This window comes from Daucus carota, chromosome 2 (genome assembly GCF_001625215.2).
Source record: "Daucus carota subsp. sativus chromosome 2, DH1 v3.0, whole genome shotgun sequence".
Lineage (NCBI taxonomy): Eukaryota > Viridiplantae > Streptophyta > Magnoliopsida > Apiales > Apiaceae > Daucus > Daucus carota.
Window position 1 is genome coordinate 10,053,845 of NC_030382.2, and position 12,287 is coordinate 10,066,131.

At 33.5% G+C, this 12,287-nt stretch overlaps 1 protein-coding gene across 1 annotated transcript; it reads left to right on the forward strand.

Moving 5' to 3' along the window:
- Positions 1 to 5,173: 5,173 nt before the first annotated feature.
- LOC135150336 (uncharacterized) lies at positions 5,174 to 7,435 on the forward strand. The gene has a single exon (XM_064086603.1). It carries the CDS (start codon positions 5,174 to 5,176, stop codon positions 7,433 to 7,435), a length of 2,262 nt encoding a protein of 753 aa, XP_063942673.1.
- Positions 7,436 to 12,287: the final 4,852 nt, after the last annotated feature.

Sequence of the window (12,287 nt, forward strand, 5' to 3'; positions counted from 1 at the left end):
GATTCACCTCCAGCAGAGGAGGGGGAGGACTCGGACTCCGAGTAGGTATGTGGGCGCTCTAGCCTTTTTATCACTTTCAATGGGGACATTGAAAATTTTAAGTTTGGGGGTGGTAATCTAAGGAAGAGCATATTATTAGATAGTTTTTTTTTATTATTATTTGCATGTGTAGTTAGATCATGTAGTTCACGTTTATTTTATTTTGCTTTGATTATTTCTCACGTTTTCTTTCTTATTTTTCTCAATTTTTTTTTATTTTAACATGTTTAGTGGTAATTGTCATAGTTAGTATCACGAGCATTTGCATGAATTATGAAGTTAAGCCAAGTTAATTGCCTATGATGAGTTATGTGCGTAGTTCTTGATTAGTAGTTTCAATTGCAATGCTAGGTTAGTACTTGAAAATTGCTTGTGTTGGAAATTGTAATTCACATATGTTCTTGAGATAGGACTTAGACGAAATTCCATGAATTCTAGGATTGAATTGAACACCCTTCAGCTTAGGTCTGTAAATCTTAAGTTTGGGGGAACTGAGGAGTAGATATGCCTTTCTTAAAAAGAAAAAAAAAAAAAAAGAAAAAAAAAATATAGTAGTAATAAATTCACTAAAAAATAAGTGGTAGAATTAACTAGGTTGAGCTCATTAGTACTCGAGTAATTAAGTCTGAGGGGACTTTGTGCCTAACAACCTAAAGCCCTTCGTGGTTTGGGATTGTTGACCCAACGCTCGCTACATGGGTACTAGTGCATAAATCTTTAGGGATCTCAGCCATTGCACAGTTAAATAAACCACTAGAATAGAGTGAATAATTGGTGTGTAAAGTCTTGTGGTGTTCGTAACGCATTTACACTGCGAAGCGCTCTGACCTTAGACCGAGCAATTAAACACCAATAAAAAGAAAAAAAAAATATATAGTGAATAAAATAGAAGGGTGTGGACATTCTTTGGGACCTTGGCTTTTAGTTGGACTTGAGTGACGGGGTGTTAGTTTTAAACTTTTACGATTCTTGATTGGGATTCTGTGGGAGTAGTAGTTTTTGTCTTGTCTCAATAAAAGAGCATGCTTGCACACACTGGCACTCCACACTTGTAAATAGAAGAGTAATTGACTTAGTAGCGAGAGAGATGAAATTCGAGAACATTAGCACAATCTGAGGTATTAAAAATTTGCAAGGCAATTACTTCATAGTTCACTCATTCATCACGTAGTTGCATTCATGCATTGCATTGTATTATTGTATAGTGTCGTTGACGCTTGAGGACAAGCATCAGTTTAAGTTTGGGGGTGTGATAAGTGGTATTTATACACACTGAAAGGATATCTTCGATATTGATTTATTTTGGTATTTATTAAATAAACGTAAAATTTAAATCACCTAGATCCTCCCAATAGGACATTTAATTTAAATGATTATTTCTAAGTGAAAGGTTAATTTTAGCAAGTGAATTGAAAAATGATTTCTGTATCAAAATGTTTTCAAAAGATTTTCTGCGCAATATCCATGCTGAGGAATATCGCCATTCTACGATTTTCTCTCTCTTACTATTGCAAAATCAAATTGACATGAAGATGGAAAAAGGATTTTCACAAGTTGATATTCTTTAAAAGCTTCATGTAACATTATTTTCAAAATCTAGTATTTAAAGTGATTTATTCCCTATTTTATCAATTTCTTATTTTAAGGGATAAATTAACTTTAATTACTCAAAAATAAATCTTCCTTTCCAAAAATCATTTTCTATCCAAAAGAAAGATTTACCCTCTCATCTCATTAATATTTGGTCCTACAAATATTAATATCCGTTTTTATAACCTCGTGAAATATTTTTTCTTCGGTCTCTCAAATTACCCATTTTTCGGAGAAAAATATTTTAATACTTAGAATGCTTTCCAAAACTATCAAAATCATGATTTATCATGAATCTCAATATTCTAAGTATTTTGGTTTCACAAATTAGTCAAGGGTCTACTCGTTTTGACCAAATACTAATTTTTCCGGTTTTCATATATTTCCTTATTTTTCGAAGGAAATTAATTTAAATACTCAAATATACTTCCCAACACTCCAAACTATTTTATCTTTAAGGGAATATATTTATAGTATTTATTAAAGTCAAAACTTTTGTCAAAATCCGTTTACAAATTGTCAAAAGAATTTTCGTATTTTATCGTATTCCGAAAAGCGGTTTTTATCGTTTTAATTCCGGATAAAATACTTCTACTTGCTAGAATGACTTGAAACTTTGGGGATGTCATTTTTATATGTATAGGCATGTTAGGTAAAAGTTTCGTAATTTTTCGAGAACTTTCATTTCGTAGCGTTTTTCTGTCTGTCGTCTCAAACTTCGAGTGAGCATTTGACCAAGCTAGAGTTGACCAAAAATCACCAAACTTCACAGAATTTCATTTTCCAATATTTGGAGATTTATCATATTTTTGGTTGGATTTATTGAAGACTTTCGGAAATTCGTCATATTTATTAAACGATACGTGATACGCATTTATTCGCTAAAACTGAAGCGTTTCTATTGTTTAATATTAATTCAAATCTGATGAGAATAGTGGCACATGCTTGAATTCCCCACCAACCAACAAACTTGGCTCACAATTGGCCACATCTCTCTCAATCTCACCATACACTTACATTTAATCTAAACCCTCCATTCTACCTAACCCCTCCTATAAATAAACCCCCACCCCCACCCATTTTTCTCAAGCTAAAAGCCATAGAAGTGCTGAGATTTTTGAAGTATACACTCTCTCTTTCATCTACAAACACTCTCTACAAATACTTCTTCTCTAAAACCTCCATTCTTATATATATATACATATATACTCAAGGTTTTAGTTATACAAGCTTTTGTTCATCCAACCAAGCTTTGTCTCACCACTTTAGCTCATCAACCACTACCATCTAGCCTCCCGAAGGGCTGCCCAAATTCGTCCGTGTGCTTATAGTCCTACCGAATCTCTGACGAATTTTTCCGGTGAACTTTCCGATCGTAATCGTAAGTGGTTATATTTTTAGCTTCATTAATCCGTGTCTTAACCGACCATTTTATTTATACAAGAGCTCGTTATTATCATCGATCTACTCTCTACAAAAGCTCTTCATCTCATATCTCTAATAAAAGAGATTTATTATTTCGAACAAATTAAATACACGAACTAAAGATTCGTGTTATTCGAAATATTCAAACGAACTAAAGTTTCGTGATATATTTGAGATTTATTATACAAGAACAACTTTTATATCGTACGATCTAATATTCTCTCAAATATATAATACATAAACGAACATCGATTCGTATTATTTTGCATACGAACTAAAGTTTCGTAATACACCTCGAAAAAGAGGATTATATTTGACGACGGTCAAATCGATTTAGTAAAGCTTGATCTAATTCCCTACTAGCACCTTGTGTTCCGTTGGGAAGGAAACGATCTAAAAAGTTAGTTATTTCTTTAACGTTTATTTAGCACTTATCTTGCCAACTAATCTAATCTAACTTTCCGCAATTAACTTTACTTGTTATTGTTGCCTGGTTAACATCCTACTAGCCCCTTTAGCGCTCCGTGGGAACAATAACCGGATAGGCCTACTATACGTATTTATATACTTTCTTCACTTTATAGTTGTTATTATTATAAGTGTATAAATATTGTATTGTTGGTTTTGCGGAATTTATATCAGCTTGTGCTAAAGTTAAAGAAACTCTCAACTCTCTCTACGAACTTTAATTGATTTGATTTAGTCTCCAAAGACTATAAAAGAGAAGAGTTATATTGAAAAGAAGCAAGGACTTCTCGATTATATTACTTCGAAAATAGACGTATTTTCATATAATGAAGTAATAATATAAGTCTTGTGCCATCGAGCCTAAATAGACTTAAAACTCCGAATATAATTTATTCGATCTACACGGAGTTTATAAATACAAGTATTCTTTGATTTTCAAGATCGTATATTTATCAAAGAAAGAATACTTTTACTCTACCCATATATTATTCATTTGGAGTAAGATATAACGTATACTTCGATTTAATATTTATCACTCGAAAAGTATACAAGTTATAAATATTCTTTATTGAATATTACTACACTCGGCCTAGACATTTCTAGTCCAAAACTCTTTTTATAAAACCCAAGTTATTTGTCGTAGATATTGTTTTCTGAATTTTGTAGTGAGGAAAAGTGAAGTGAGGTGATCTTCGTTTCAAGACCCAAGTCCTAGGCGTGCTAACGGGGAGTTAGTCGTCTTCGCACCGTGAGGAAGAGGAAAGACCCAAGACCTAAGACCTTAGTCCAAGACCCGCAAAAGTTTAGAAGTTCAAAGACTACACCCGGGGTACAACGACTTTGAGGAGGTGACGGGGAGTTACGCTCCAAGACGAGTCTTGTAAGTTTACATTTATAGTGAGGAGGTAACGGGAAGTTACGCTCCAAGATATATATTTGTAAAGGCTTCTCCGCCTACTGTAAAGGAGTATCTTTATAGTAGAGAAAATCTCGAGTCCGGGGAGGAGCTCGGGGACTGGAGTAGGGGTGAGTGGACTCCATCGGTTGAGTTAGCCACCGCGAACCAGGATAAATCCTTGTGTGTGGTACTTTACTTTCTTTGCTCTTTGCTTCCGCACATATATACTGCTCATCTCTCGATACAAGTTTTAAAAAGGGGATAAACTTTTTATCACACCGCATAAATTTTTAAATTGGTGATTAAGCTATTCAACCCCCCCTTCTAGCTTAATTAACCTCGTATCGGACCTAACAATTGGTATCAGAGCAGTTACTTTTAAACGTGCTATTTGAGATTACAAGCACAAGAAAAAGTAGATCCAACATGGCTTATATAAACGCCATTGGATGTAGTGAAGGTCTCTCAAATTCTAGACCTCCTCTATTTGATGGTACAAACTTTGCTACTTGGAAAACGAGATTTAGAATATATGCAAGATCTCAAGGAGTCAAAGTTTGGATGGCCATAGAAGATGGTACAATTATTCCGACTAAAATTGTCGACGATGTTACTATCGAAAAGAAAGTAAGTGAATATACTCATGAAGAAGAAGATAGAATGAATATCGCCGCTAAAGCGGAAATGGTTCTCACAAGTGCACTTGCAGAAAAAGAATATAAACGAGTAAACAATTGCAAGTCGGCACAAGAAATGTGGAACAAATTAGTGGTAACCTATGAAGGTACTACGGATATAAAAGATTCTCGAATGGATACTTTGATCCAAGAATACGAGAACTTTAAACTCCAAGATGGAGAAAATATCATCGATATGGAAACAAGATTTACTCGTATAATCGATGAATTATCTCAACTCGGGAAGAACTATACTCAAAATGAAAAGAATCGTCGGGTTCTTAAATCTCTCCCTCCGAGTTGGAAAGTTAAAGTCACTACTATTAAAGAGATGCACAATCTCAATGACTATCACATCGATAATCTATTCGGAAACCTTCGTGCTTACGAGGAAGATAATGTTCCGGATATTGTAGTTCCCAAGGTGGAAGACAAGAAGAAAAATATGGCATTAAAATCCATATTAATCGATGAAGATGAAAATGACGAAGATTTAAACGAAGAAATTCAAAATCTTGATGAAAGCGAAATTGCTTTACTAACAAGACAACTTCGTCGTGTGCTTCAAAGCAAAGCTCAAAGGTACGGAAAAGGCTTCCTTAAATCAAACAATCAACAAAGAGTTTTTAACTCTAATGGAAGGCCTAATTACTCTCAAAATTATTCTCCTAACTATAAGAGTAATTTTCCTACCAACTCGGGCTATAAAGGCAAAAATAATCAAAGTCCGAATGGCTATAATAATGCCAACGTGAGCAACAATAATATTTACACTCCTCCAAAACCAAAAGAACAAAATCCGGAGGAAACACAAGATGTATGTTTCGAGTGTAAACAACCGGGTCACTATAAACGAGAATGTCCTAAACTATCTAAGGGTCGAATTCTTGTGGCCGAAAACGGTTGGGATTTAAGTGAAGATGAGGAATCTCCCGAAGCAAGTGAAGAAGTGGTTAATCTATGTTTGATGGCAATCGAGGATGCTTCTACATCAACGGATATCTCCACTACTAACCAAGAGGTAAGTTCTTCTTCACCAACTTTAGTTGATATTCCTTTTCTTAAACTCTCTAGTTTGAATTTATTAAATATGGAAAAAGGTGAGTTGATCAAGCTATTAGTGGAAGTAAATACCCGTTATGATTATCTTGATCAATTGTTCCTCACTACTTGGTCCGAGAAAGAAAAGCTTGAAGATATATATCAAACTCAACAAAAAGAGTTCTCTCGGGTAAAGGAATCAAATATTAAACTTGAAGAAGAAATAAAAACTCTTCAAGATTCCTTTATAAAATCCAAGGATGCAATTACAAAATTGGAAATTGAGAACGTTTCCTTGATATTAGAAACGGAAGAAATAAAAGATGAGAAGCTTCAATTAAATGAAAATATTCAAAAGCTTCATGTTGATCTAGTAAATTTGAAAATCCAAAATGAGTCGCTAACTCAAGAAAGATCAACTACGAGTTATCTAAAAGATAGTCTCGAAACTGAAATTGCTCGGATCCTTGAAGAAAAAGAAAAAGAGTTCAAAATAGAAACTTGCAGAATCAAGGATGAACATTCCAACATCTTAGCACAATGCAAAGATCAAGAAAGAATTTTAAATGCTAAGATTGATGCCTTAATCAATGATAAAAATGATCTTGAACGAACGATTCAACGATTTACAAAAGGCAATGAAATGTTGGATAGAATGGTACATTCTAAAATATCCTATAATCATGAAGGATTGGGATATGATAAAAATGCTCAAAGAAAAAGCAATGTTCAACCAAAGGAACGAACCTTTCAAAAAGCTTCTAGTTCACCAACACTAAAATGTTCATATTGCAATAAAAATGGACATGACGTTCAAAGTTGCAAATTCAAGAATGGTGAATTTAAGGGGAAGCATATATGGGTTCGTAAAGGAACAAAACAAAATCCCAAGGTTGAAAAATATGTACCATACAAAAATGTTCCTAATGAGCAAAGGCAACCAAGATTTAATTATCGTCAAAAGCCTACACCGTTTCAATATAGAAATACAAGGAACAACATATTTCCAAGTGGTCAATCCTCTAGGAATTATCATGTACCAAGTTATGATTTCTATTCTCAAAATACAATGCGTTATCCAAATAATAGAAATCATGTGTATCAATATGCAAATTCTCATAAATATGAATCGAGAGATACACGGTACTATGATAACTCAAGATATCAAGGTAGGAACAATGCACCTAGAAATGAATATGCTACAAGAAATGTTCTTCCTACTTCAAACCCCTATCTTTATTATGAAGTACTAACCCCAGGACCCTCAAGACAAAAGGGTACCTATAAATTTAATTGATTTATTTTGTAGGAATGCCTTGTTGCTAAGCAAAACATGTGGTACCTCGATAGTGGTTGTTCAAGGCACATGACGGGAAATAAATCTCTTTTGAACGACATTAAAAAGGTAACCGCTGGAGTTGTCACTTTTGGAGATAGCAGCAAAGGTAATATTATTGGCATTGGGGATATTGGAAATGAACATTTTAAGATTGCCAATGTGCAACTAGTTACGGGACTCAAGTATAACCTACTTTCGATAAGTCAATTATGCGATAATGGTTATAAGGTAATTTTCTATCCATCTCATTGTTCAATTCTTAATAAGGATGGAAAATTGGTCCTTACTTGTCCTCGTAGTAAGAATGTGTATACTTGTGATATAAGCAAGCACAATAACGTATGTCTAATCACTACTCAAGATGACCCATGGTTATGGCATCGAAGATTAGGACATGCTAATATGAAGTTGATTAAGAATATATCAACAAATGATCATGTTCGAGGAATACCAAAGTTAAATTATCAAAAAGATCATAGTTGTGAGGCTTGTGAAATTGGCAAGCAAATAAGGGCATCTCACAAATCAAAATTCATGGTATCTACCTCTAGACCTCTCGAGCTATTACATATGGACTTAGTTGGTCCTGTACCCGTACAAAGTCTCGGAGGATGTTCTTATACTTTGGTTATTGTTGATGATTTTTCACGATATACGTGGACGGAATTTCTCAAAGCCAAAAGTGATGCTTTCGAGTCTTTCTCGTCCTTGTGCAAAAAGATTCAAAATCAGCAAAACAATACCATAGTCTATATAAGAACTGATCATGGTAAAGAATTTGAAAATTCTAGCTTCACTGAATTTTGTGAAGAAAATGGAATTACTCATAATTTTTCCGCTCCCTATACTCCTCAATCAAATGGAGTTGTTGAAAGGAAAAATAGAACATTACAAGAAATGGCAAGTACTATGCTTAATGAATACCGTCGTCCTAAATATTTTTGGGCCGAAGCTATGTCTACTGCTTGTCATATACTAAATAGAGTTTTGTTACGCCCTATAACTCAAAAGACTCCATACGAGCTTTATTTTGGCAAAACTCCTAAACTTAGTTATTTTAGAGTTTTTGGATGTAAGTGCTTTATTCTAAACTCTAAAGATTACCTTACAAAGTTTGATCCTAAATCAAGCGAAGGTATATTTCTCGGTTATTCAACTAATAGTAAAGCATACCGAGTATTCAATCTCAAAACTCTTGTGGTGGAAGAATCTATGAATGTTGCTTTCGATGAAGCAAAACCACCCTCGAAGTATATTGATCTTGTTGATAAAGAAGATGCACAACAAGATGGGATTGAAGATGTTATTCGACAATTCGAAAATTTGGACGTTGGGATTTCCCCTCCTAATAATCCATTAGAATTGTTAAATCAAGATGAAGAACTCCCTAAAGAAATTCCTATAATAAGGAGTCATCCATTAGATAATGTTTTGGGTGATTTAAGTAAAGGAGTTCAAACGCGTTCACAAGTTCAAAACGTTGTGAATCATCTTAGTTTTCTATCCCAAATAGAACCTAAGACTGCTAAAGAAGCTTTACTTGACGAGGATTGGATTTCTGCAATGCAAGATGAATTAAACCAATTTACTCGAAGTAAAGTGTGGGAACTCGTTCCAAAACCCGAAGACACTTCCATAATTGGAACTAAATGGGTTTTTAGAAATAAATTAGATGAAAATGGAACGGTAGTTCGTAATAAAGCGAGATTAGTCGCTCAAGGATATACTCAAATGGAAGGTATAGACTTCGATGAAACCTATGCCCCAGTGGCACGAATAGAATCAATTCGAATGCTTTTAGCATTTGCGTGTCATAAAGGTTTCAAGGTATATCAAATGGATGTTAAATCCGCCTTCTTAAACGGGATTCTTGAAGAAGAAGTTTATGTAAAACAACCCCCCGGTTTTGAAGATTCTATTAATCCAGAGTATGTATATAAATTATACAAGGCTCTATATGGATTAAAACAAGCTCCAAGAGCTTGGTATGAAAGGTTAAGCAAATTCCTATTAGATAATAACTTTAAGATGGGAACTGCCGATAAAACCTTATTTACGAGACAAGAAAAAGATGATATATTACTTGTCCAAATATACGTAGACGATATCATTTTTGGATCAACAAATGATAACCTCTGCAAGGAATTCTCTGAAAATATGAGTAAGGAATTCGAAATGAGTATGATGGGAGAATTAAATTTCTTTTTGGGTTTGCAAATAAAGCAATCAAATGAGGGCATTCATATTTCACAATCAAAGTATTGTAAAGAAATGCTCAAGAAATTTGAAATGGAAAATGCTAAACCCATTTCTACTCCTATGTCTTTATCGGATAAATTAACGGAGGATCCTAAAGGAATACCCGTTGACACTAAGAAATATCGTGGAATGATCGGAAGTTTATTATATATAACTGCTAGCCGACCCGATATTCAATATAGTGTTTGTAAATGTGCAAGATTCCAAGTTGCCCCTAAGGAATCTCATTTATCCGCCGTAAAGAGAATTTTGCGATATTTAAAAGGCACCGTTGACCTTGGCCTTTGGTATCCAAAAGGTGTACCATTTAACCTAGTATGTTTTTCTGATTCAGATTATGCCGGACATTTGGTAGACAGAAAAAGTACTAGTGGTACGTGTCAGTTCCTTGGTGGATGTTTAGTTTCGTGGTTTTCAAAGAAACAAAATTCCGTATCTATATCCACTACGGAAGCTGAATATATTGCTGCCGCAAAGTGTTGTGCTCAAATATTATGGATGAAACAAACTTTGGCAGATTATAATATTAAATTTGATGTTGTGTCAATTCTATGTGACAATACAAGTGCTATTGATTTAAGTAAAAATCCTGTACTGCACTCAAGGTCAAAGCACATAGATATCCGACATCATTTTTTACGTGATCATGTCAATAAAGGCGACATAAAAATGACTCATGTTGAAACTGAGTTTAATATAGCTGACATTTTCACTAAGCCATTAAGTTCCGAAAGATTCTCTAAATTACGATTGGATTTAGGAATGTTGGAACCGGCTAAATAATATTTTGGCAAAATTTATTATAAAATGATAAATGAGTAATGCTCATTATTTCAGATATTTCATGTACTTTAAATATGGTTATTAATTCGGATCTTTCAAGTATACTCTAAAAGTTCAGATTTATCAATAAAGAAATTTATTGATCGGATTTTTCTGAGTCAAAATTTGGGAGTTCATAATTATAATTATATTTATTGTACAAGCAAATTTTATTATTTGTGAGATATCTAAATATGAGAATTATTCATGAAATATTATGCCAAAATTAATTATATTTATAAACATACTTTTGTCCATCAATGCTACTATCAATTTTATCTATATGGACAAAATCTCTTTAAAAGAGAAAATATATTTCTGTATGAATATAAACACACCTTTGTCCTCACACTTCAAAATTATATTATTTACGGACAAAGTTTTATATTTACATACATGATTTAGTGAAAATAAATCTTGATCAAATATTTGTTTATCTATTGTCCAATTCTTTCAAGGAATAAAATCTTAAGGACAATTTATGATTTACGAATATTTAAATATTTCGAGAATTTAATTTAAGAGAATTAATCTCAAATCTCGAATATTTGTGAATCTATTGCTTGTCCATTTACGCTCAAATATTTCACGCTTTATAATGGACAAAGTAATATTAAAATGATATAAAAATATTCAAAGAGAATTTTGAATTAATATTTTCATATTTAAGCTATTTCGAAAGTCTATCTGAAATAGTCTCAAAAATATGAAATATTGTCCAATTCACTAAAATAATCTATTTTGGGCAATTCCTTTATATTTCTAAATTTCCAAAAATAATCCAGTTATTATTTTCAAATGCTGAAAAATCATTTTCGATATTCAAAATTGTTTCAGTATTTATAAAATATTTTTCGAAAAACATTTTTTAACACAAAATTTGTTTTAAAATCGGGTCAATACCCATTTATATGAGTCAAACCCGACCCAATTCCTCTAATTTAATCTCAGCTGTTCATCCTTATTAGGGATTTGATCTAAGCCGTCGGTTTCATAAATATATAAACGAAAATGTCGGTGCTTACATCATTTCTCTCCCTCGCCTCTCGCAGCTTGAGTCGTCTCTCTCGTTTTCTCTGTAAACCCTAAAATCGTTTCCGATCATTTTCGATCGATTTCTTCATCGGAAACTCGATTTCTCTTCAGATACTACTTCCTCTCGGTTAATCTCATCGCTTTTGAGTTTAAATCGACTTGCATGTTGGGTTTGGTACAAGAATGCGATTTCATCACTCTAACTCGACATCGATTAATTGATGTTTGAGGCTACTGATGGAATCTACAGCGTTTTTAAGCATAAAATCGTTTTCGAAACACGTTTTTAAGATCGATTTTCAAAAACCCTTATTTCGGTGGTTTGAACTTATGCGCCGATTTGATTTCTACTTATAAATCGAGTGTTTCTCGCCTTAAAATCACTTTATACACTGATATTTTTGTGGTTTCAGTGCTATATTTCAAAACCCCCAAATTTGTTTGACTGTGTTCGAAACCCTAGATTTTGAATCGATGAATTTTGGGAAGATTTAATGCATGTCTGAGTTGTTTTGCAGGAATATGATGACTTGAAGGTGTTTAATTGAAGTTGGAGTCCAGTCGACCATGGCTTCATGGAATTCAAGCGCGTGGCACATCCAATGTGTATGTAATGCTTCGATCTATATATGTAGGTAAGTCTCGAGTGAATATCGACCTCGAGCTCAGGTATATTTCAAAACCCTAATTTTTA